We start from the raw sequence: 26,393 nt of genomic DNA on the forward strand, positions 1-26,393 counted from the left end.
GCCAAGGTACGTGTGTGGAAGATAAGAGACAGCTCCTTATACTGGGAGTTTCAGGAATTGAGCTCAGGTCTTCAGGCTTGTGTGACAAATGCTTTTACCTGCTGAGCCCTGTACCAGCCCCAGGAATAATAGTTTTAATACCTCAGTTAATTGTTATTGGTTGCTTGGCTTTCCCTTTACTCTCTTCACTTCAGGATCTGGACTGAAACCAAGTTCACAAATAAGTGCATGTGCATACATGTACACACACAATGTGTGCAACAGGGTTTGTCTATAGAGCCCTGGTTATCTTAAAACTTGCTCTATAGAGCAGGCTGGCCTTGGAACTCAGAAATCCACCTGTCTCTGCCTCCTGAGTGTTGTAAATAAAGACATTCTCCACCACTGCTCAGCTATGAGATTTTTCTTAAAGACGTGTTTTTATTATTTGTGTGTGTGTGTGTGTGTGTGTGTGTGTGTGTGTGTGTGTGTGATCATGGGAGGGTGCCCCCAGAAGTCACAAGATACTGGTTTGCCTACAGCTGGAGCTGCTTGGTGAGGGTGCTGAGGGCTGCACCGGGCTCCTGCAAGAGCAGCAAGCTCTCCTAACCGCTCTGTGGTCTCTTCAGCCCCACATCTAAGTTCTTTCTGAGAGCTAACTCATGAGTCAGCCAAAGCAGTTTCCCTAGGAGATGGTTGCAAGCAAGTGTTCTCAGCAGCTGCACTCATGTCTATTTTCTGACAGTATGAAGACCATGAACTCACACCTCAGACCTCAGGTAAGGTTCAAGTCTGTTGTTTGTGACAGTTGTTAACAGCACTTTACTTCTTTGAGAGAAGGTGACTTCACATGTGTCTAGCAAGACTCTGCTTTTTTTTTTTTTTTTTTTTAGAAATTTTCTTTTAGCTGGGCGGTGGTGGCGCACACCTTTAATCCCAGCACTTGGGAGGCAGAGGCAGGTGGATTTCTGAGTTCGAGGCCAGCCTGGTCTACAGAGTGAGTTCCAGGACAGCCAGGACTACACAGAGAAACCCTGTCTCGAAAAAAACAAAACAACCCCCCCCCAAAAAAAAAAAAAAAAAAACAAAACAAAAAAAAGAAATTTTCTTTTAAACATCGAATGAGGTGATATGGTACCAGAAAATTATATACCTGTGCAATAAAATGATTAACATAAAGAATTGTGTGTTTGTGCAGGCATATCCACATGTGTGTACATGCATGTAGAGGCTGGGATTGAGTCTCTCCTTTGTTGCCCTCTATCTTGTTTGGGGTACAAGGTCTCTTACAAACCAGGAGCTCATGGTTTGTCGAGACTGACTAGTCTCGAACTCTGGGTGGCTAAGGATGACCTTAACTTCTAGCCCTCCTGTTTGATCTCCCAAGTCCTAGGATTGCAAATGTGTGTCCAGTTTATGCAGTGTTAAGATTCAGTGTAGGGCCTGTTGTATACAGACACTAGGCAGGCACTCTACTGAACCCCAGTCCCACACTTCTCTTAGTAAACAGGTGTGGCCCTCGGCCCTTTCTTCAGTTGTATATATAAGAAACCAGAGTTTTCTTCACTTGTAAATGATTTCCTTTCCTTTGAGTTGTCTACGATCACAGATCACATGTGGCTATTGTTCATTTGTTTTTGAATACTGGATTAGACTAAATAAGTGTACGATTGAGGCACATTTTAGTTGTTTTCATTGTTTGGTTAAGCCCACGAATGTGTATCTGGCCTGTTAGATAAATAGTGGAACTGTAAGGTCTTGGTAATGAAATCCAGTGTTTATCATGAAATGTGTTTACAAAGCTCACACCTGAGCCTGCAGTTATGTGGCAGCCAGTTACCACAGGCTCTGCAACCCCAGAGCCATCCCGTGAGTCGTCTGTAACTTACAGACTGACATGGATGAGGAAGAGCGCCTGTCCTCATGTGGAGGAGCCTTCATCTGGATCGTGTTTCTTGCTAATTTGTAGGAAATCTTTGTGCTGTTGGTTTTTTAAAAGATGTATTTATTGTTATTACGTGTACCTATGTGCACCAAGCACATGCTGACACAGATATAAGCCAGGACAGAGTGCTGGATTCTCTAGAACCAGAGTTATAGATGGCTGTTAGCCATCATATTGGTTATGAGGAACCAGACTCATCCTCTCCAGGAGCATCTTGGTGCTCTCTCCAGCCCTTCTGCTGGTAATCTGTGTGGCGGCTGTTCTGTCTCTGGCTTCTTCACTCTTTATGATGAGAGAGAGAGAGAGAGAGAGAGAGAGAGAGAGAGAGAGAGAGAGAGAGAGAGAGAGAGAGAAGTTAAATATTTTTTGTTCACTTAGGAAGTGGTGTCTTTTGTGTTTGATCAAATGTCACTGGAGTACTACTTGATAAGATTCCAATTTGTGAAATGTGTCAATGAGTTTTGACCGCTGTCAGCCTGTTTTGTTAAATGTGATTCAAAAGATGGTTATTGTTGGAAATGGGTTGGTCACTTGTTTTATTTATTTATTTATTTATTTATTTATTTATTTATTTTTTACAATTGTGTGTGTTTGTGCAGGCACATGTACATGCAGACCAGTCTTACTGTGTAGACCTCCATCTTAAAGAGATCCACCTGGCTCTACCTCCCAAGTGCTGAGCTCAAAGGGGATCACCACATCTCCCTAAGATGTCCATGTTATTACTCTCTTCCCTCCAAACGCCTGATGGGATGCTGAGGATTTAACCTGGCAGGCGGTGTTATCCCTGTGCTAGGCAAGCACTGGCCCAGCTGATCAGCTGCAGCCCTAGTCCTCATTCCCTCTCTTTGGCAGCATGAAGAAGTCATGTTTTAAATCCAGCAGTGTAGTCCTGGGGACGTTGGTTTCTGTTTATCCTGCCTGTTGTGTACACTTTTTCTCCTTTTGCTTTCAGATCAAGTTGTTTGCCTTATTCCTGTTGCCTGTTTATTAGGTTGATAGGTATATACTATTTTTATGTCCTTTGGAGAGTTCTTTATGGAGTTTATAAATTGTTCCCATCAGGAAGTACTTGCTACTTGTAGAATAATACATAGATCCAGGAGCTCTTAACTCTGTGGGCCCTGGATCACACACATTTCTCTTTTTTGGTCCCTGTCAAATGACACAAGATAATATATATAAGGACTTCATAAAATTGGCTTTGATGAAGAATTGTCTGTACAGTTTTTCATTTTTATTCCTTCATCCAGGATAATTTTCTTGTCCCTAAGGGACCCTGTTACATTTCCTAAACTGCCTGCCTGCTAGGTGTCACATTGTGTTTATGTGAGTAAGAAAAAGGTCCTGTGAGCTACTCTGTTTGCCTTTACATTTCAGTTTAATTCTGAGGGATTTTTACTGGATATGAAACTCTAGTTCACTAGTTCTCCCTTTGGAAAAAAAGTTTATAATTAAGTGCAAACAGGTGGGACCTGGGAGACGCTGCTACTCAGTAGAAGAGAACTTGCCTAGCCTGTAGAAGGTCCTGGGCTTGGCCAGTGAGTTGGAGTCACATAGTAGGTCCTGTTGAGTTTTAAAGTTCCTCCATATCCTTTCATGACCTTGGAGTACACTTCCTTTTGGTGCTTATCTGAATGTACTACAGGTTATCTACTGAGGACTAACTCTGCTCCTCCCAGTTTTTGGCAATTATGAGTGAAACCTTTGTAGATCGACATGAAGGTTTTACAGTAAGTTGTTTGGAAATATAAAGGAGTGGTTGCTGAATTTCATCCTGAGTGTGTGTTTGGTTTCCTAAAAAACAGCCAAGCTAGCAGGGCGGTGGTGGCGCACGCCTTTAATCCCAGCACTTGGGAGGCAGAGGCAGGCGGATTTCTGAGTTCGAGGCCAGCCAGGACTACACAGAGAAACCCTGTCACAAAAAAAAAAAAAAAAAAAAAAAAAAAAAAAAAGAAAGAAAGAAAGAAAGAGCGAAGCTATCTTGTGCAGTGGCCCTTCACAGAGCCTTACTGTGTAGCTTTGGCTGTTTTGGAATTTCCTAGGTAGAGCAGGGTGGCCTCACATTCACAGAGAGAGAGAGCTTCATGCTTCTGCTTCCTTTGTGGTGCAATTAAAGGTTTGTGTCACCATGCCTGGTGAGTGATAATTCAGTAAAACTTCAAAAACATTCTATTCTGTTAGTTGGAATTTGGAGGCAAAGTAGGAGTATGCCTTAGATCTAGCATCTTACCTTCAAATCTTCAAACATTGTAAAATGCTATGTAATTATACTTGTTGATTAGTGTGTGTGTGTGTGTTTGTGTGTTTGTGTGTTTGTGTGCGTGCGCGCCACGATACACATGTGGAAGTCAAAGGCCAGGTCTCTCCTACTGCCATGAAGTTTCCAGACATAGATTTCAGGTTGTTGAGCTTGGCAGCAAGCACATTGATGCATTGAGCCATCGCGATGGCCCAGTGGTTATAGCCAGTTATTTACTTCAGGATGTGAGGGAGATCGGGGCCTTTCTGAGTTAAGATTAAAACAGATGATCTAGATAACTTTCTCATTTTATGTATTAAATGCATTTTGTTTATTATAATAAGCCTATAATAAAGGTTACACATTTAATTAATAAATTTTGATTTATTTTGTGTATGATCTATATCGGTTTGGCCTTGAAATCAGATTTATGTTGGAAACTTTGTGCAGCAATTTATTATTAACACCATTTGGGACCAAGCCTTCAGTCCCTTTTCTCTGTCTTCAAGTCTTAGTCTCTTTGAACAGCACTCACTCACTGCTCTTGTGTGTGTCTAACCTTATCGCCGGCCGAGTTCCTCTGGATCAAGAGCAGCAGAAGAGTGGCCACCGTTGATGGTGCTTGGTCCTTGTATTTTATGGATTGTAATTTAAGCCTTATAAAAATATTTTCTTGGGCTGGTGAGATGACTCAGCAGTTAAGAGCACTGACTGCTCTTCTGGAGGTCATAAGTTGAAATCCCAGCAACCACATGGTGGCTCCTCACAACCTTCCCTAATGAGATCTGATGCCCTCTTATGGGGTGTCTGAAGACAGCTACAGTGTACTTACTTACATATAATAAATAAAAAATAAAAACTTTTTAAAAAATATTTTTTCTTTATCCATTATATTATTTCTTATAACCACTGAAGGGAGGTGTACCTAACAGATGGTTAAGTTGTGTTCTTTCCATGTAGAATGCTATAGAATATAGTGTTTTCTGAAGATTTTTTAAAAGTCACTTGGAAATAAAAAGATTATACATCACATAGCCAAGTCTGCTGCCACCCTCCTTTAATTACCTGCAGAAGCTGTTAGATTTCTGTGAGATCAAGGGCAGCCTGGTCTACATAGTGAGTTCCAGGATAGCCAGGGCTATATAGAGAGACTTTGTCTCAAAAAATCACCACCAACAAAAAAGATTATATATCATATAGTTTCAAATAGAGGGGGAAAGCTCAGGTGAGAAAGTTCCAGAATATTTATTGTGGTACATTTTATATGCTCTTTGGCCTTTTTAAAAGTTTAGTTGTGTGTATGAACTGAGAAGGTAGGTTGTAAAATCCAGGTTGTTGGGTGAGGTGCTCAAGCCTGTGACATGACTGAGGAGGCTTCGCTGGGAGTTTGAGGTCACCCTCTGCTACAATGACATCCTGTCTCAGAAGCAAACCAACCAAATAGAATGATAGGTTTATGTGCAGTGTTGAGACTTATCTTGAGAGTTTTGTTCATTATAAATGTACAGAATGCTATGAATTTTTACATCTCACTGCTTCTCAACTTTGATTATAACATATGACTGTGTTTTCTCTGACTTAACTTTCCCTGATCCTGTGAGATTTTTAAGCCTTAGATATGCAGATGCTGGTCTAAGATCTGAGACCTTTGAGTGGCAATAGAACACTGAAAAAGATTATTTTGGCACATTTTAGATTTGGGGTATTTTAAAATTAGGGTCATTTACTGATGTTAAAGACAACTTAGCGGCTTCCAGAAGTATTTCAGGTCTGGAACACAGAACCCTTCTCATTGGAGTCATGTCTGTGTACATGTTTTATTGTGTCAGTGCTGGTTTCTGTATTGAAACCCACCTCTGTAAGGTAGTGGGTAGACTTGTGACAAGGTGATTTTCTTCTTTAGGTTTCAACTGTGGCACTCTGATGTAGTCTGTTAATGTGGAGTCCCAGGCCACTGTAAGGTTTTCTAATTTGAGGTCTGTATATTTTGAATATTTTAGTAGAGACTTAAGAAATAATGATCGTTTTAAGTAAGCATCTGTCTGTAGTGTCTTGTTCTTTCTCTAGATTTGCAGGCTAGGCTGTTCTGTTCTCCAGCAAGCAGTTCTCCGGGTTTTCCTGATTTCTTCCAAGTTTTCTTTTGGTTTTCAGTTCTGGAAAGTCTTCTTCAACTGTCTTTGTGCTTTCTCTGTTTACAGTTTATTTGAGTCTCTGGAAAAGATTTTCCTATTTACTATTTGCCTTTCGGTGGTACTGCTTGGTAATGGACATTGAGTGAAAGAAGTGATAAGGATAGTAAAAATGGCTGCAAATATGAGCTTGTCCGTGTGTGTGTTGGAATTCAAAAGAAAGGGGACTAACGATGGAGATTGGGGAGACAGCTACAATGAGTTTAGCAAGACTCTTTGTGACCCCCAACTAGATTTGGTCCTGTTGGCAAAAGAAGGAAGCAAACACCTTGTCTCCGTCTTAGTGGGCAGCAGCCACATCTCTGACATCTGGAGTGAGTCCTTCCTGTTAGAGACAGGATGGTAGCACGCTGAGGAGATGCAGCAATTGTAATAGGGCCTCTTGAGGAACTTCTGCAAACCAGTCTGGGTGGTACTGTACAAACTTCTGTGTTATTAAAAAATACATATGTAATTTATTTTTTATCTTATGTAGTTTAAAGAAGAAATCTCTAAACGTTTCAAATCTCATATTGACCAACTTGTGTTGATATTTGCTGGAAAAATTTTAAAAGATCAAGATACTTTGAGTCAGCATGGGATTCATGATGGACTTACAGTTCACCTTGTCATCAAAACACAGAACAGGTATGTCTGTGTAAATAACCAGTTCAGGCTCTGGGGGCCTTTTCTTATTAGTATTTAAACAGTTAAAGTACCTTTCTTTGTTTTTCTTGAGTGCTTGGTGAAAAACAACATTGTGACTCCATGTCTTACTAGTATCGGCATGTCTGTGAAGTGAATGTTCTTTGGGGAGGGTTGGGGTACAGCTCCAGGGCAGGCCCCCATTTAATACTTTAGAAAATCCAACTGGTTATTATGTAGACAATTTTTGAGTAAGGTAACAACTTGGTGTTTTAGCTGTTCTCTTTAAGGACTGTTTTAGACATGGTTTCAGTAACATGTTAGCAGAGTACAAATCACTAATGTGTGATAAATTTTTGAAAGAAACTTATCATTATTGTTCTGAATACCATCTAAAATTTTGTTTCATCATTAGTAAGAGCTTCATCAGACTTACTTCAGTTTGGAACTTTCTTATCTCATTGCACTGTACAGATAATCTAAGATAGTGTAATGGAGTACATGACTGGAACCTCCCAAAACTTGCCATTTTGTTAGTATTAACTTTGTGGTTAGCCTTGACTTGCCATGCTGCATAGCAAGGGCTAGCCTGAGTCTTTTTAGAGATGGGTGGTCTGTCTAGTCCAGGCCAATGATGAATTTGCTCCTCCTGCCTTAGCCTCCCGAGGGCTGGGATTGCAGGTACACCTCACTGTGAACAGCCAATCTTGCTTGTACTTCTTCCAACTCTTCCTTTGCTACAGACTGCAGTTGAAAGCATCATGGTGAAGCGTATCTTACAAGAGCTTGCTGTAGCATTTGCTCTAGAAGCAGCTTCTCAGCCATGCATACCCTGGCAGGCTTTTGTGCTGGGTCCCCCAAGACTGATGAGGAAGCATGTTCTTCCTGTGCTTCTGTATACTTGATAACTTCTTGCATGACAGAGATGTAGCACAGAGTTCACATACGCATGCATGCTGATTCGTGCAGGGATGTCGAGCAAGTATGAGGTAGATTATGATTTCTGAGATGTTGAGGTGAACAATAGACCTTGTAATTAGTAAATGAAGCAGTAAGGTCCATAATCAGATTGGTGTCAGATAAGAGAGTCTTCTCTAATAAAACCTGCTGTTCTAAAGAACTCTAAAGATGGGACCCAGTGGTTAGTGTCAGAGCCCCAGCCCTACCCACCTGAACAAGCTGGCTCCACCCCTTGTCCTTTACCTTCAGCAGTTTGAAGGGTGTAAGTTACACTGCCCCTAACACTGTGGAACTAGAAGATAATTCGATTGTTTGAACTCTGTGGGTGTTGGTGGCCATTATCATCTGTGATGTGACGACTAGTCGGCCTTTCCCATATGATCGCTGTGATTGAAAGCAGTAGAGCACTTCATGTGTGTTGTATTCAGAGAAGAGAGATAGTAGTAATTTCTTCCCTTTTTTCAAAAAAGGATTTATTTATTTTATTTATATGAGTACAGTGAAACTGTCTTCAGACACACCAGAAGAGAGCATTGGGTCCCGTTACAGATGGCTGTGAGCCATGATGTGGTTGCTGGGAATTGAACTCAGTACCTCTAGAATAGTAGTCATTGCTCTTAACCACTGAACCATCTCTCCAGCCCCAGTAGTAATTTCTTAAAGTTTTCCTATATTTCCAATATTTGTTTGTGATGCTCAGTCATTTCAGGCAAAGTATTGATGACATTTTGTTTACAAGAGCTTGCCCTTGGTTTTTCTGACTATTGGAATTTTAATTCTTTTAAAAATAATGAGTTGAGCATCTTACATTGTGATTTAATTATTTACACTAGGCCACAAGATAATTCAGCTCAGCAAACAAATACCCCTGGAAGCAATGTGACCAGTACACCAGCTCCTGACAGTAACCCCACATCTGGTTCTGCTGCTAACAGCTCCTTTGGCATAGGTAAGTTGTGCATGCGTGTGTGCGTGCATGTGTGTGTACACAGAGTAAATAAAATGTTCTCTTCCTTCAAGGGCAGTTTAATTAAAGTGACATAAATCACTCAACAAAACAGTTTTTTAAACTTTATGTGGTTTATGTGTAACTGTGTTTTATGTGTAGTCGTGTTTTAAAGATAGTTTGGGATACAAGTATATTTGTTTGGCTTATATTTAGTGATAAGCCTTTACTTTATAATAAAAGGATGTAGCCAATGTATACATAGTAATCTGAACACCACATAATTGCATCTGAGGATATAGCTGTGATGAATTCATTAATAATGTTTTTCGTTCACACAAGAAAGGTACCTGGAATTATCCTACTTGTTTGTTATTGTTTTCTCTTGTGTTTTGTTTGAGAAAACTCTTGCAAATGTCGCCTGAGCCCCCCTTGAACTCTTCCCACACTGGCTTTGCTGGTGTGGAGACTGTAGGTACATGGCATCCCTCTGGATGAACTATCCTAGGGGCTGGAGAGAGCTCATTGGGTAAGAGGTGGCTCCCTGTTGCTCTTCAGAGGCCCATGTTCAGTTCCCAGTACCCATTCTGTGGCTCATAACCATCTGTAACTGAAGTTCCAAGGGATCTGGAACTATTTTCTGATCCTGGGGACACCAGGTATGCATGTGGTACCTACAACAAACACGCAGGCCAGACACTCATTCATAAAAAATCTTGGGCATGACCTAAACACATGAGAGAACTGTTTCCTGAGTACCAGTAGAGAAGCATCTTTTCTATCAGCCCCACCACTCTCCTCTCCTCCCTGCCTCCTACCCTGCCTTCTACCCTGCTGTTCTTCATTCAGTTGCAAATGCTGAGATTTTGTTGAGGAAAAATGTTGTGAAGGTGGCACAGGCTGGGCTGAAGACCATCTTAAATGTCTTTACCAGCCCTCTGACTGTCTAGTGGTTTACACAAAGATGAGCCTCCCAGCTGCTGCACTCTTCTCCTTCCATGACTGGTGGATGGGGATTAAAAGTTTCACCTTTAATCCACTAGGCTATTTGATGACCAGCTCCATCATCTTCCTGTCACTCCCAGGGCACTTTGAGTCTTACCCCTCATCAATGTAGTGATCTGTGGGGCCTGTTGTGTAGAACAAAAGGCACTCAGAAAGACTACCTAAGCTTTTAGGAACCATTTGAGAGATCAAGAAGGAATAAATATGTTTTATTATATTAGAGAGATTTTTTTAAATGTCTGGTTGGTTTTGTTAAATATTAAAGTTGAAAATTTGACTAATTTTGATTGTAGTACATGTTTGCGGTTGGGGGGCTGTCCACCGTGACAAACACTGGAGAGATGCAGTTGAAGTGAGGCAGTTTGTTTTAGCACATGGCACATGGTTTCAGCTGCTGGCCTGCTGCTGGTTAAAGGCCTGTGGTGTGGCAAGGATGGTGCAGCAGAGAGCTGATCCCTCATGGTGTCTCCACTGTCTTGAAGCTTCTGCCTGCCACCCCAAAGGCACATGAGAAGAGGCAAATTGAGTCTATAAATTGTGCTTTATTTCAGAGCTGGTAATTCGCCACATCTAATTTTCTGCCAGCAAATTATATGGGGTTGGGGAGAGCAGAAACAAGGTGGTTGATTCTTTTAGAGCTCAGATTTCCCTTTAGTCAGATACTCAGCAGTTGCGACTGGACCAAGTGTCTGCCTCCCGTGTTATCCCTTTCATTTGTCCCCTATTCATGGTTGTCTGGGTTCAAACAGTCTTGAAACACGGAATCATTAATGTCTGCTGGTATCGGGGTTATATTAACAAGAGCCTCTCGGCTTCAGTGGTTGAGGTTAACTCTGAACAAACCGTTTGCCGTGTGTGTTGTAGGCTATTAGTAGGATGTACATGCAGATTTCTTTGTCCAATATGGGAGTACAAGTATGTCCTCCTAATACACATGTCTAAGTCCCTTATCTGTAGCAACAGGAAATCCCTTCAAATGTATTGTATGGAATAGCTCATTACCACCGTGATCACCTCATCTGTGTCACCAGCTGAGGGTGAAGGCTTTGGGGTACACTTCCTATGTAAGCCGCAGCATAGGAGCTGAAGCTGAATACTGTGATAGTAAGTATAATGTTATAGAAATGAGTGACAGGAATTGTTTTAAATGGTTTTTAAAATATAGAGTTAATGATTCTTCATAGGTTAGCACAAACTTCTGATTTTCATGTATGTTTTATCTTCTTTTAGGCGGACTTGGAGGACTTGCAGGTCTTAGTAGCTTGGGTTTAAACACCACCAACTTCTCTGAACTGCAGAGCCAGATGCAGCGGCAGCTGCTGTCCAACCCTGAGATGATGGTACAGATCATGGAGAACCCCTTTGTCCAGAGCATGCTCTCGAACCCTGACCTGATGCGGCAGCTGATCATGGCCAACCCACAGATGCAGCAGTTGATCCAGAGGAACCCAGAGATCAGCCATATGCTTAACAATCCAGATATAATGAGACAAGTATGGAGAAAAGTAGTTCTTGTCACTAACTGAAAAGTGTTGGTGTGTGTGCATGTATGTGTGTATGTATATATAAAACGTTAGTTTCTGTAGTTCCAGAGACTGCCTTGTGTATTTATTATAAAGTTAAAGAGAATCCCAACCATTGTTTAAGGAAAGTCAGCAAAACAATATTGATTTCATTTGTCTGAATTCTGAGTTTTGTACTATGCTTGAAAATTCTTTACAAACCCTCCTTAGAAGACAGACTTTTTGTGCCAATTTCTCCTTGGTGCTATGGGGGGAGAAAGGTCCCAGAGTGCAGGGTGGAGAGGTGATGCCAGCGTCCAGCTCCTTGCACATTTAAAATGAAACAGAAAACAGTTTTGAGGAGGGGAAAGCCCGTTAAAATATGTTGTATGAACAAAATTTTCAGTGAAAACATTTAGATTGGGTCTGGTGGCGCACAGCTTTAATCCCAGTACTTAGGAGGCAGAGGCAGGAGGATCTCTTGAGTTTGAGATCAGCCTGGTCTACATAGTGAGTTCTAGAACAGCTAGGACTATATAGAGTAATCCTGTTTCAAAAATTGTGAGGTGGAGGTGGGGGTGTGGTTTTAAGTTCACTTTTGGAGATGGCCTGTTTACTTAAACTACTTGGTGATGGCATATGAATATATGTTGTATTTAGAGATGAAATCCACAAGGAATTTTAAGAAATATTTTACTAATTTAAGTATAGCAAGATTGGTTTAAAACTCTTAATTGGCTTTTTTGATTCTAGAATTGGATGACACCTCATTCTTTAAAATAGAATCAGTGTGTCCACGAACTGAGCAAGTGAGGTCAGGCTTTTAGCAGGTAGACAACTGTCGAGGATGCAGAGGCAGGCAGCGCTGGGCAGTCGCCTTCCTGATAGAGCTGTGATGCTGACTTTTTTAAAATAGCTGTTTAAAAGTTCAGCGTGGCTGCCTGGTACGTAGCACAAGTGCCTCCCTTCCGTTTCCTGGGGCCCAGCACAGGAGCTAGTCCAAGTCAGCGGCTTCCCGCAAGCATTAGCTGAGCGTGAAGGAATTCCTTGAATATTTCACTGCTTTTTTTTTTAACTGGAGATTTTTTTCTTAGACACTAGAACTTGCCAGAAATCCAGCAATGATGCAGGAAATGATGAGAAACCAGGACCGAGCCTTGAGCAACCTAGAAAGTATTCCTGGGGGCTACAATGCCTTACGGCGCATGTACACAGATATCCAGGAGCCTATGCTGAACGCCGCACAAGAGCAGGTGAGCACTCACTCCCAGGCTCAGGCCTAAGAGTCGTTGTTGTCTAACATGAATAGTCTGTGGTTGGGGTTACTGCTATATGGACAATGTGGCTTCCCTGAAAAATAATTCCGTAATTAATGTTTTTCTTTGATTACAGTTTGGTGGTAATCCATTTGCTTCCTTAGTGAGCAGTTCGTCCTCAGCAGAAGGGACTCAGCCTTCTCGAACAGAAAATAGGGATCCACTCCCCAACCCGTGGGCTCCGCAGACTTCCCAGAGCTCACCAGCCTCAGGTAGCACTGGCAGCACCACTAACACCGTGAGCTCCTCTGCTGGCACTGCCACCAGTACCACCGCTGGACAGAGCACCTCGGGGCCAAGCTTGGTGCCTGGCGCAGGAGGTAGGAGTGCGCACATTGATAATGAGGCTGGTGCTGGTGCTGTTGATGGATCTGTGTGGCTGATGCTGTTCCTGCATCTGTGCACATCCTTTATGAAGACTCTGGTTGCAGGCTTCTAGGATTGTTTGAGGGGTAGAATTGATATTGAACATGTGTGTGCATGCCATATGTGTACAGGAGCCCCTGGAAATCAGAAAGCATTGTCAGATGGCCTTAGAACTGAAGTTGTACATGATTATGAGCCATCACTCGGGTGCTGGGGATTGAACCAGGTTCTCTTTACTGCTGCTCTGTCTCTAGTCCTATAATATGTCTTGATCTGTGTGTTCATTGTGACATGATCAAACGTAGTTACCATGTCACCATGTCTGCTATACAGAAGCTCTCTAGAACTCATTCCTGGGAAAATTTCAAAAAGAGGAATTTTTTAATATTTTAAGATGACAGTGAAATCCTGGTTGCTATTGGAAGAACATGCCCTGGGTATTTTGGTTTGGAATGAAATGCCCCTCCTAGGTTTATGTGTTAAGGCCTCAGGTGTTGTCACCATTAAGGAAGGTTTTGAAAATTTGGGGGGTGGGCAGGTCACTGGGGGTGGGATGGGATCCTTGCCTTTGTCTCCCCCTTGCTCCTTTCTTGATTGCCATAATGGGAACTGTCATTCTTTGCCAAGATTTCCCTGCTGTTGTGGACTGAAGTCTCTGGAATCAGGAGCCATAATAAATTCCTCTTTAAAAATCCCAGCACTTGGGAGGCAGAGGTAGAAGAATCTCTGTGAGTTCAAGGCCAGCCTGGTCTACAGAGTGAGTTCAAGAACAACCAAAGTTACACACAGAAAAACCCAGTCTCAAAAACAAAAAAACAACAACAGAAAAGAAAAAGAAAAGAAAAAGTAACTAGTATGCTGGGGGAGTCAGAATTAATGAACTTGATTCTGAAGTCATTTGAGTAACCCAAGACTTATGAAATAATGGCTGAGTGACTGAAAAATAGGAATATAAAGCCACGTATCCACTTACTGATGAAGAAATAAAACATTGTCCTCATTAGTTTTAAATACACACAGGATATAACATGAAGAAATTCAGATTTAGATGTCTAATATACTAATTCAAACATGCATCTCATTCATTCACTCTTTCTCTGTCACTTAAGTGATCTTTAGCTCTAGGAATTCATAGAAATAGATGACCTGGTGTATAGTTCTTTTGTGTCTGTCTGCACTGGTTTTGAAATTAATCTATTCTGTGTATGTCTCCGATTTGCCGAAAAGTATTTCCTTCCAGGGGCATGCAGCGTTATTACCATAAGTAGGGATGTGGAGCCATAGGAATTGGGCACGAAGCTTGGATAGCAAAATGGAGATTTTTTTTCAGATAAGATAAAAGCACTATGTGTTGATTTTAGCAGAAGCTAGAATGGACTTGGAAATTGTGGTATCTGCTGAGTAGGAATGGGGGTGCTGGTGACACTCGTGAATGAAGGCTCCTCACGAATGAAGGTGTGGGCATAGCCAGATAAGGGTGTGTCGATATTTTCTGGAAAGACTGGTCTTGATGTCACCCTTAGGTAATTGCTGTTGCTGGGATCCTGGTTGTAGCTGAATATGATTTGTTTTGCTTTTTTGAGTTTTGCTCTGGCTTTTTGAACCAAATCTTGGGACTGTTTGGATTGCTGTCTGTACTCAGGTGAGGGCGGGCACAAGATCAGGCCAGAGCTTGTGGTTGGGCAGTGAGTAAAGAAGGCGGGCAGGAGCTTTAGAGACGGGACAGATAGGGACACACAGTGAGAAGGAAGGAAGAGGGAGGAAGAGAAGGATGACCCAGATCCCCGCGCCTTTAAATAGCCACAGGAAGCTATGAATGCCCTAGAAGGGATGAATACAGGACGATTTGTCCAGTCTAGGTGGGCAGCGTAGATCAGTAGCAATTGACTCTGAGTTCATTGTGCGGGCGATTTGTGATTTGAGAAATTACTAATATAAATCGACTAATAAATTACAAGCCTCTAGAGTATTGATTGTTGCCGGGTTTCGGGGATTTCTGACAGCCACAGTGGGGGTGGCTGGGAATGCCCGCAGGATCCTGAAGCAAGAGAACCTAGAGTTGAGTGGCCTCTGTCTAGGGACTTTGGGGTGGGGAGAGCAGGCTATTAGAGCACAGCCCGTGCTGGCGTGGGTTGCTTTTTAATATTTCATGCGACAGCTGTTAGATGTGTGGCCATTTTTTAGGCTGACCAGTAATTTCGTGAAGGCTGCGATCTGGGTATTGAGGTGTTCAGCTCTCCAGTTGCTTTTCAGTTAACAGCTTTGCTTGTGACTCTTCTAGTTAGATACTTCTTTCCTGGGTTCATTCCTGTTGTTATGTGAAAGATTTGTTTTGTTTTCTGAAGGAAATTTTTACATACAAGATAGTTAATTATCTATGTACATTATCAGTAAGAGAGTTGACTGAAGATTTTAAAAGCAGTTGTGTGTTCACTAGTCCTAATAAGATAGTGAGTATCAAGAGAAGTTGTTGTCATTTCCTGATTTCTTGTTGGTCTTACCATTCGTATCTATGGATTTTCAAAGATCAGTTCAAAGGCCAGGGCCAGAGGGCTGAAGCAGGGCCACTGCCAGATATGTTTACATCAGGCTTCTGCAGCCAGGTTGGGGACCATCATCTAGCTACTAGGGACACTGAGCTGGGGAGGCTGCCTGAATCTGGGAGTTCAAGACCATCGTAGGTAACAGTGCCTGACTCCCACCCCTTGGAAAAGCCAGGTTTCTTTTTCTTAATGTCAGACCTCATGAACTAAAGTCTTTTGTGGTGAGGTATAAGATCTGTTGGAGAGGGGAGCTAGTTTGTTATTTTTAGATGAGCAAAAAAAGCACTGGGTTCTACAGTAAGTAGCATCTCTGTGCATGAGTCATTATCCGTTTTTCTTCTTTTCCTTTCCTGCTATCCTTCCTCATGTCCTATCTTGCCAAACTGTTTTTTTTCCCTTTCTCCCACTTAATCCCAGTTTCTGCTTTTTTTATTATGTGTATTCAGCTTTTCCTGCCTCCATTAAGATGTCTTCCTCCCCTCTCTTGAGTCCCTTTTTAGTTCTTGGTTTAAGCACTCTTAGATAGAATCAGACAAGCACAACTTCATAGCTAATCCCACATGTGAGAGAAAGGCTTTAAGTCTGGCTCATTTCACTTAACATAAGGATTTCTCGTTGCTTCCATACACATCCCTACACACGTCATGGTGGCAGTTTTCTTTACAGCCTTTCTGCTTGCTGCACGCGTTGCACATGGTCTGTATCCGCTTGTCTGCTGAGGGATGCGTCGGCTGGCTCCAGCCTGGCAGTTGTGAAAGCACAGCACCGTTGCTTACCCAGGAGTGGGGCAGCTGGCTCATGACTATCTGTGTTCAGTCTTTTAGGGTCCTAGATACTGGTTTCCATAGTAGCTGCACAAGTCCATGCTCCCTTGTGCAGTGACTGAGTGCTCCTTGCCCACATCCTCCCCAGAGTTATTCTCAAGCATTCTAGCTGGAGTGAGCTACATCTCAAAGCAGTCTTAATTTGCATTTCTCTGATACCTAAGGATGCTGAACTTTTCCAGGTACTTGTGTCTTTTGAGAATTGTCTACCCGGTTTATTATTGGATAGACTTACTGAGTGGGTAATTTGAGGTTTATTGTTTAATTTTGTGTTTCTTTATGTAGTTTCAGTATTAATCCCATACAGTCTGTAGTTGGCATAGACCTCTCCTTGACCCCCAGTGGTGTTTCCTTTGCTGAGAAGAAGTGTCTTAATCTCATCTCGTCTCCTTGCCAGCTTGTGATTATTCCCTGTGCTGCTGGAGTCCTGCTAAGAAATCCATGCCTGTGCCTATGTCTTAGAGTGGTTTTCTTAGCAACTTAAAGGTTGTGGGTTAAACATAAAGGTTTTGATCATTTTGAATTAATTTTTGTTCAGGATGCAGACACGAAATTCTGCAGGTTCATGTTTGGCTTTTGGGGATTGTGTTGTAATCATTTGGGTTCCCTGCAAGCCCTGCCACCACAGCATACATAACCTCTTTAAATAGATCAGCTCCACTCTGTCTTTGCACCTTCCCCTGGTGCGTGTCCTGTGATCTGAGGTCTCCTCACCAATTTGGGTTTCACTTGACTACTCATGGTAGTCTGTCAGAGCCTCCTTTCAGGGACTAGCCTTGGCTTTCCCTCTCCCTCTGTCTCTCCCTCTCTTCTTCTCTCCCTCTCTCCCTCTCTCCCTCCCTCCCTCCCTCCCCCCTCTCACCTTGATCCAGATGCATGACCCTCTAACTCTTGCATATTTATTTCATGACTACAAACCAGTACCATGTGGAAGGAAATGCCAAGTTCTGATGACAATGACATGTAGCCTGGTTTTCTTGGACATGGCTGCAGTGACCTTCATGTGAGGGTCAGTGATGTTAGACTTCTGTTTTCAAATACATTTGGATTTTGATATGGTGACCTTTAGGTGAGTGGGGTCTTGCTCTCATTATGGGCGTACCCCCATAATGCCAAGCCATAATGGTTCTGACTTCTTTAACAATGGCAATTGCTTCTTTGTAACTGTGAACTCTTTTCTGGCCAAGGCTGAATGCTGTCCTGTCTCAAGATTTTAATTCACTCAACTCTCTGGGACAAGGCAGAGTACCACCAGATCTTTTGCCATGAAGGAAAGACATGTAGCCTGGTTTTCCTTGTGTCCTTGTTCTCCTGAAACCTCATAAGCTAGACTCCCACTGGTACATTTCTTGGAGCATTCTTTGGCTCATAGCATCTAGGGCTTCTCCAGCTCATGACTCTGACCTCTGCTGTCTTCTTGCTGACAAGTACACTTTCACTCTCTCTGCGAGCGAGTTTCTGATGCTTTCTCCTTTTATCATTCTTGGCATAAAATCTAGCGTTTCTTATTTTAACACGTGCTTCACTGGCTCATACAGAGCCTGGAAGCGTGTAGTATACCATACCCTTTCACTAGCAAGTCTCAGTGAGCTTCAAGGTCCCTGTGTATGTGAAGTTTCTAGGGTTTGTGGTGTTACTGGGAACATTACCCCTCCCCGCCCCCCCTTGACTTCCTGTTCTTGCTTTCCATAGAATGAATTCAGACAGTGTTGTAGAAGATGAAGCATCCTGGGCTAGAGAGATGGCTCAGTGGTTAAGAGCATTGGCTGCTTTTCCAGAGGTTCAATTCCCAGAAACCATGTAAACCATGGTGGTTTACAACCCTCTACAATGAGGTCTGGTGTCCCCTTCTGGTGTACAGGCATACATGCAGGCAAAACATTGTATACATAATAAATCTTTTTTAAAAAATAAATAAAAATAAAATAAAAATTTAAAAAGATGAAACATCCTTAAGAGATGTCAGTAAACAGTGGCTAAGGGGACCATTTTTGTTGAACTACATGTTTGTGGAGATGGTGGTATTTCTTTTGTTTGGTTTTGGTTTTTTTTTTTTTTTTTTTTTTTTTGCTTGCTTGCTTGCTTGCTTGCTTGCTTGTTTCTCGAGACAGGGTTTCTCTGTATATCCTTGGCTGTCCTGGGACTCACTCTGTAGACCAGGCTGGCCTCGAACTCAGAAATCCACCTGACTCTGCCTCCCAAGTGCTGGAATTAAATGTGTTCGACACCACTGCCGAGCAATGGTGGTATGTCTAAAGCCTCTAGGATATGCGTTTTGCTGGTGGTGGGTATTTTGTTCATGTTACTGGCAGGATCACTTGATTAACTTTTTAAAAATTATTTTCATTTATTTAGTATATATGAGTAGTCTATCTACATGTACACCTGCATGCCATCAGATCACATTATAAATGCTTGCGAGCCACCATGTGGTTGCCAGGAATTGAATTCAGGACTCTAGAGAGCAGACAGTGTGTGCTCTTAACCACTAAGCTATCTCTCCAGCCCTCACTTGAATTAACTCTTAAAGAAGATAATAATTATATCTTTGCATAAATATTATATATAATATATATATATATATATATATATATATATATATATATATATATATATAAATTGTATGAATATGTAATTATCTATCCAGAAAGTTAATGCTGCATGGTGATTGGTGTCTCCACCCAGGGCCAGAAGTACAACTCAGATTCTATTCCTTTAACCAAATATCATTTGACAGAGTAGATTTAAAAGAGTTAAAGGAGGCCAGGTTTGGTGAAGGCCAGCATTTGGGAGGCAGAGGGGCAAATGAAGGGTGGCCTGGTCTACAGAGTGAGTTTCAGGTCAGCCCGGACTAAACAGAGGGTCTTTGGTGAGGGGAGAAAAAACAAATTAAACCTAGAAGAACAGGCATGTTTTATACATAGAAGGGATAACTTCACCTTAGTGTACCTAAAAGAGCCTTGCTACCTCAGCGTCTTTCATGGGCATTTCTAGTTTTCTCTTGTATAGTTACTGTGTATCTAGACACAGGAGGTAAGGCCCAAGCTGGTTATAAGTTGACTTTAAGTCCTGCTCATTTCTTACAGTAGTGGATTACAACTGGATTACTGTGCTTTCGACTTGGGCTGAGGGCCCTGCCTACCCTTCAGTCAGCCCCAGTGACTTACCCTCCTCTGTGACGTTCCATCTGTTTGATGGTCCCAACACTTTTCAAAGGGCCATGTGCCAGGGACCAAGCACCTCTCTCTTGTGGGTTCCTAGGAGTACCTACAGACCCTACCAAGTGCCAGTACTTGGCATATAAATAGGAAGAAGTTGGATCATGGAAGAAATGTCCTTAATTACAAAGGGAGGACTTGCAGTAAGTAAAGGATTCTTGTAGTTTGCCAGAGGAATATTATGATATGAAATGATATTCTGGGTACAGAATTTAGTTCCAGAGTGTCATGAGGTTTCTGAAGACAAGACAGGTCTCATAAAAGCTGGAACAGCGCCATCTTTAAATCAAGAAATCGCTCTGTGCTTTGATTCTTATCTTTGGAAGGAGATGAAGTGTTCTCGATTTAATGGCTCCAGGCAGCCACTTTAATCAGATGGCCTCACTAGGAGGCTGTTGGTTTTGTTTTTGTAATAACGGGTTGTCTACAGTGACAACTTGGCAACTTTTAAGTTGGGTTTTTAATGTAACATCTTGATGCTTTTAACACTTTAATGTTGAGAGTGTCCATCAAAAGAAATTAAATAGCAGAAAGACTGATTTTTTTTTTTCCAGTGCAGGCTTGCACACCTCATGCACAGGTGATAGATGCTCTTGACACTTGGCCTGTGCATGTTAGCTCTGAACGTGAGGGGATCTTAGAGCAGGAGCTGGCAGGGGTTTCATGTAAACAATAAAGTAATGTTTTAGGGCTTTACACATGAGTAGGCAGAATTGAGACTCACTGCAGCTCGGGCTAGCCTCAAACACTAGATCCTCAGCAGCCTTGAAAATACTCTTCAACTGGTGGTGGCACACACCTTTAGTCCCAGCCCTCAGGAGAACTCTGTGAGCTTGAAGTCTGTCTGTTTTACAGAGTGGGTTCCATGACAGCCAAGGCTATACAGAGACCTTGTCTCAAAATAAAGAAAGAGAAAATAGTCTTGGTTCTGTGAAAAGCTGAGATGTGTTTTGTTTTTTAAGATTTTACTTTAAGCGTATGGAAGTTGCGCCTGCACACGTGTATGTATACTGTGTGTACCTATTGGATGCCCTGGGATGCTTGTGAGCCTTTATAGGAGTGTTAGGGTGGAACCTGTGACATCTGCAGGAGCAGCAAATATCTTAACCAGGAGCACTCTCCAGCCTAGAAGTTAAACTTCTTTGTCGGTTCACACTTTGTGGTCCCTTACAGTCTAGAACAGGACTCTTATCAGCAATGTCCTTTTAACTTTTAAGAACCAAGAAGTAACTACTCAGAATCAATACTATTGTTTATTAGTTTAATTATTGATGCCATGCCCGCTATCCTTAATTCTAAAAAAGAAAAAAAAAATCTGTTCTCCCCATTTGCATGTGCAATCTAGATATAACTAACTGTGAACTGGTTACTCAGATACATGACTCCTTTGATGGCAAACAGCCCCCTGCAAACCACTTGGTTGCTACACGAGTGAAGACTGTAGCTCTAATGATAGACTTCATTAACTGTGTAGTAATGTTTCTGATTGTTGTTCCCCTGTGGATGAGGACTCTTGGTTTGCTGTTGGGTTTTGGTTTTGTTGTTGTTTTTAAATATCTATTTAAAAAAATATTATGTGTGGGGATTTGCCTGCTATATGTGTCTCTACCTTGTGCATGCAGTGCCTGAGGAGGCCCGAAAAGGAATTTGCATCTAGCACTGGAGTTAATGGGAGCTTGTGAGTTGTCATGTGGATCCTGGGATTTCAACCTGGTTCCTCTGGAATAGCAACCAACTACTGTGAACCATCTTCTTGGCCCTGCTTCATTTTTTTTTTGAAACAGGGTCTCATTATGGACCCCAGACCAGCTTGGAACGTGGCATTCTACCTCATCCTTCTGAGTGCTGTGGTGCTGGGCTGGGATGTTGCCATGTGTCCAGTCAACAGTGCCTGGGCGTGTTGTACTGTTTGATACATAACAGAGTTTGCCATGTGTCCAGTCAACTGTGTCTGTTGCACTCTTCTATGTGTAACGGGGTTTGCCATCTCATTTGGTAGAGTAATTCACACTCTATCTACTGTGCCTTGACCGCACAATGTTAACAGTTTGCTTCTCTTGTTTGACTTCTTGCATGATTAATTTGCACTTGTAATTAAAAACAAGATTCTACAGTGACCGGTTTCAGGTGGCACAGCAAGGTCGAATGAAGGAAGCAGGGTGGCTTCACAAGTGCCGGTTCAGCGCGCCCCTGTGCCTTCCTAGTGTGAAAGTACCCAGCAGTGGAATCAGCAAAACAATACTTATGTCACTTTTGAATTTGAATTTTAGTAGTTTCCACATTTCTATAAATATTTATTTGTAGACGTTTTTCTCTTAACTGTAAAAATGTAAAAACAGTATTCACTTTGTGGGCTATATAAAGACAGATTGTGAAAGCCAGATGGATTTTGTAGACTGAAGCTTAAGATATTTTTGAACTTTAGAGAGTGGAAAAGCTGACTTGAAACTTGAAAATATAGGAACACGGCAAACACAGGACTCACAGCAAATGGGAAAGATAAATGGAAATATTTAAGTGTTTTAAGCCAGGTAAAGGGGCATTAGTTCAAAAACCAGAATGGATATGAAGCATGAAATAGTTCAGTCAGCGTTATACTGGCATTTCCCCTCTCCGTGCTGTTTCAGGACTGTTCTCTCCCTATCTGAAGGAAGTGTACTTGTTCTTGTTTTGTGCCTCTGAAGTGCCAGTGTCAGAATTCTTGTGCCTTGGAGCCATTATTGAGACAATATAGGTTGATCTGAAAACTGAGCTTAGTAACTAGTACTGGGTAGCAACTTTATTTAGGTATCAATACTTATTAAGTGTGAAGAAGTGAAGTGGGGGGGCATAAAGTAACAATATACACTGTGTCTTAAAACATAAATGGATGTCTTAATCTGTGTTTTTGTTTTTTTGGTTTTTTTGTAAATAAAATTTTAGCTAGTATGTTCAACACACCAGGAATGCAAAGCTTGTTGCAACAAATAACTGAAAACCCGCAGCTCATGCAGAACATGCTGTCTGCCCCGTACATGAGGAGCATGATGCAGTCACTGAGCCAGAACCCCGAGCTTGCTGCACAGGTGAGCTTTCACTGTACTCAACAGTATTCTGAACTAAAGAGTCCCACAGTTCTACTCTTGGCACATTGTCTTGTGCTCTCTCAGAATACTACAGATGTAGACAGACTGCACCTCCAGCTTTGGGGGCAGTTTTAGTTCAGATATACTTGAAACAACCTCATTTCTGCTATTTGTTGATGAGATGTGCTTTTAAAAACAAAACCAGACGTTTTTAGAGAATCTGCTCTGATCACTGCTGCTCCCGAGTGTGTGTGTGTTGTTTGGTGCTAGCTCTCTGAGTGGTGGACGTGTACCTAGATATAGAGCAGCACCCTTGCTGTGCCTGAACAGCTGGAGGGTGTGGAGCGGACTGTGAGCACCCACCCACCGTGGTCACTGCTTCTAGAAAGTTAGACTGCTTTCCTTTACAGCACTCTCATTTACGTTTAAAAACTTCTTCATTACGATGAATGAAATGGTTTTTATTTTCAAAATCCTGCAGCCACACTGATACAAGGACATAGCAGATGTCGTCGAGGTAGGATCCTTGGTGATGACTTACACAACAAAAAATAATTAAAGAACAATGCTTCTGGATAATGTTAATCTTAAAATGTGCATGTTACGTGTTGTTGTGTACTTGTGTGTGTGCTAAGCACTTTGTCACTTGGGTCCTTGCGATGTGGAGGTGTGGGAAGTGACCTGTATTTTCAAGTCTGTATTCAGTTAACGCTGAGTGTGTGCCTTATCTTTACCGCTCCTCTTTAGTGAGCACACTCTGTCTGTAGAGAACCTGGGGCCTGCACACCTGTTGTCTGCTAACTGGAAAGCAAAGTCCTGGCAATGCGAGGTGATGCCTCTTCTGATAGAATACTTTAAAGCTTACAGTGTGCTCTGACATCAGCTGTTCAAGTTTATAGTGTTTATTCTTTTGAAACTTAAATATTTAAAATATTTTAAATATAAAAACTTAATTGTGGAATGGAGGTTCAGGTAAGTTAGGGAAATATAATAAGTATAATAAATAAAAAGATTGTGTGTGTGTGTGTGTGTGTGTAGTTTTTTCTATACTAGTTGAGTCATTTAAGATGAAAGTAAATATGGTAACTGGTTAACAGCCTTTACGTTTGCCTGGAAGAGTTAAAAAGCAGCATCCCTGCCCTGGAGGAGCTCCTAGTCATTTACTGCTTACTCTAAAGCACTCTGTGTCCAGAAGACACCAACTGTTTCCTGGTTAGATGAGGTTGAAATTAAACAATCCACTTTGAAGGAGGGAGGGGAGAAATCTTTTTTTTTTTTTTTTTTTTTTTAAACAGGATTTACATAAAGTTGTTATTTAGTGTGGTTGCCTAATTGAGGGCAAAAATGATTTCCTCCCCAGACTTTGGACAGGTAAACAGGCCATCAGTAATCATTGGAAAACAATATGCAATTTGTCTTTTTTGAACTTTGTAGATTCCAGTTTGTTTATTGTGTATGATGGTCTTACCTTCAGGCAGTCACCTCATGTTAATACTGGTCACCCGCTGAAGGCTAGGTGTCCACATTTCTCCCGTGGTGCTGGTGCTGGTGAGGTGGAATCCAGACGCTAGTCTTGGTGTTGGATTTCTATCTTTGCGTCTCAGGTATTGAAGCATTCCCCAGAGGACTGTTGGTGCTAGTCTGGGCTGGCTTTCATCTAGCAGCTCCATTTCTCTGGCAAGTTGATTGCTGTTTTGTGGTTATTCTGGACCTAACATCAACTGTTAGTAGTGGGCAGGGAGATACGTGGGCTCTCTGTGCTTGCTGTTTGTGTGTTGAGGTTTCTAAGCAAGCCATGTTTAGGCTGTTACGTACCGATGTTTCTTTTAGTGTAGCAGAAAGCACATCTTCCTGAGGACCTGGTACTCCCAGGTTTTTTTCCTTTCAAAGGTAGAGATTCACCTGTGTTCAAGGAAAAGGAGACAAAACAATTGCTTTTATGTTTTAGGGCACTGCATGTTACCCGCCACCCACCATTCTCATTGAGAGAGAAGATGCCTGCCTGACTTCCTTCTTTCCTTCCTTCCTTCTTTCCTTTCTTCCTTCTTTCTTTTTCCATCCTTCCTTCCCCTCAGCTCCTCGTGGATAGAGCTTTCCTGCCCTCGATCATTTCTGTTCTCCCTCCCTCTTAAGTGCCAGTTTAGGCACTTGGAGGAAGGTAGAATATTAAACCAGGTACATTACTTGTTTCAGATATGTCCAGTTACAATTGTTTGAATACTTGCCCCATAGATGATGCTGAATAATCCCCTATTTGCTGGAAATCCTCAGCTTCAAGAACAAATGAGACAACAGCTCCCAACTTTCCTCCAACAAGTGAGTAAGAGAAGACACTGCTGTCTTTGTAATGATCTGCTTGAAAGGTTTGATGGTGAGCGTGTCCTTCTCCCTGGCTGATAGGTAGCACAGTGCACAGGAGTGTGGGATTCCACCCACTTGGAGACACGGAGCCTGACACTCCCCAGCCCGCGTCACTCCTCCTGTGAGGAGAGAACCATGTTGCTTTTCTCATGAGGATTTAGGGTTCTGAGCGCTTTGTTGCTATCCTAGGCCATTTCCCTTCACTGTGCTACCCTTGAAGTGCATCTTTATGTACACTGTATGGTTTGGACTAGTTTTGAGTGATAGGAAAGTCATACCCTCAGGTTGGCTTTTGTTGTAATGTCTCATTTTCTTCCAAATTAGTAGAATGCTTGTTCTCTGGGATAGACCTCATTTCCTCATACTCAGAATTAGTAAGGTTACGACTGTCAGTGTTGTCACCTTAGGAAGGTTTAAAAAAACATTCCCCAAGATTGTCACAGTGCTATTTAGAAACATAAAAGTGGTGTTGGTGTTTTTGAAACTGATAGTTGTTGGGGTTCTTACCTGATTGAAATCATTGTTAGGCAGCAAGTCATTACCCACAGTTAGTGACTGTCCTTGGTCTACTGCATAGCAGAAGCTCCTTCTTGTCTGTCAGGTGTGGGGATTTGAAAGCCAAGAAAGACGTTAAACCAGGGACGCTGCATTGATTTCAGGTTTGCAACGGTTGTTTCAGATGCCGACTCACCGGTAAGAGTGTTAGATTAGCAGTAGACAAGGCATGGTCACCAGGTTACCACCATCTAATAAATTTGCATTTGGAATTGCATAGAAAATTTTTTCTTCTGATGGAGAAAGGGGACATGTGGCTTCTGGGATTGTTCCTTCTTGTTTCGCTCTGTAAATGACTTTTGTGGTAAGCTTGCTAGTGAATGAGTAATAGTTTGTGTATGGAATTTGCTGTCAAAGAGGAGGGTTTGTGTTCATTTTGGGAAGGAATATGGTGTCTGGGTGTAAGGTTTTAGATTTTCTTCAGAAATGTTGCAGAGTTGGAAATATGCACCTGCCTTGCTTTCACTTCTTTGGTAACCACTGGGCTTCCTTGCTCCTCAGATGCAGAACCCTGACACACTCTCGGCAATGTCCAACCCTAGAGCCATGCAGGCACTGCTGCAGATTCAGCAGGGCTTGCAGACACTGGCCACAGAAGCTCCTGGACTCATCCCAGGGTAAGTTCGTTTCTCTGAGAATTCTAGATTTAATACCATTCTGCCTTTTATTTTGGTTATTGAGTTGTTTTTAGTCACTTTTCAAAGTTACATCTGCTTGTTTTTAAGAAAATAACCTAGCCAATATTATGTAAGT

General features: G+C 42.0%; 1 protein-coding gene across 4 annotated transcripts in view; it reads left to right on the plus strand.

Moving 5' to 3' along the window:
• Window positions 1-26,393, plus strand: part of Ubqln1 (ubiquilin 1) — a 39,660-nt gene that overhangs the window by 9,566 nt on the left and 3,701 nt on the right. For 2 of the 4 annotated variants that reach the window (XM_034509863.2, XM_076938915.1), the window contains exons 2-9: window positions 6,831-6,982; window positions 8,773-8,888; window positions 11,121-11,383; window positions 12,487-12,645; window positions 12,785-13,028; window positions 22,582-22,724; window positions 24,957-25,040; window positions 26,142-26,257. In XM_034509863.2, coding sequence (XP_034365754.1) covers window positions 6,831-6,982; window positions 8,773-8,888; window positions 11,121-11,383; window positions 12,487-12,645; window positions 12,785-13,028; window positions 22,582-22,724; window positions 24,957-25,040; window positions 26,142-26,257 — 1,277 coding nt within the window. The remainder of the gene's footprint in view (window positions 1-6,830; window positions 6,983-8,772; window positions 8,889-11,120; window positions 11,384-12,486; window positions 12,646-12,784; window positions 13,029-22,581; window positions 22,725-24,956; window positions 25,041-26,141; window positions 26,258-26,393) is intronic. The other 2 variants (XM_034509864.2, XM_076938916.1) reach the window with 1 other exon arrangement.

This window comes from Arvicanthis niloticus, chromosome 8 (genome assembly GCF_011762505.2).
Source record: "Arvicanthis niloticus isolate mArvNil1 chromosome 8, mArvNil1.pat.X, whole genome shotgun sequence".
NCBI lineage: Eukaryota > Metazoa > Chordata > Mammalia > Rodentia > Muridae > Arvicanthis > Arvicanthis niloticus.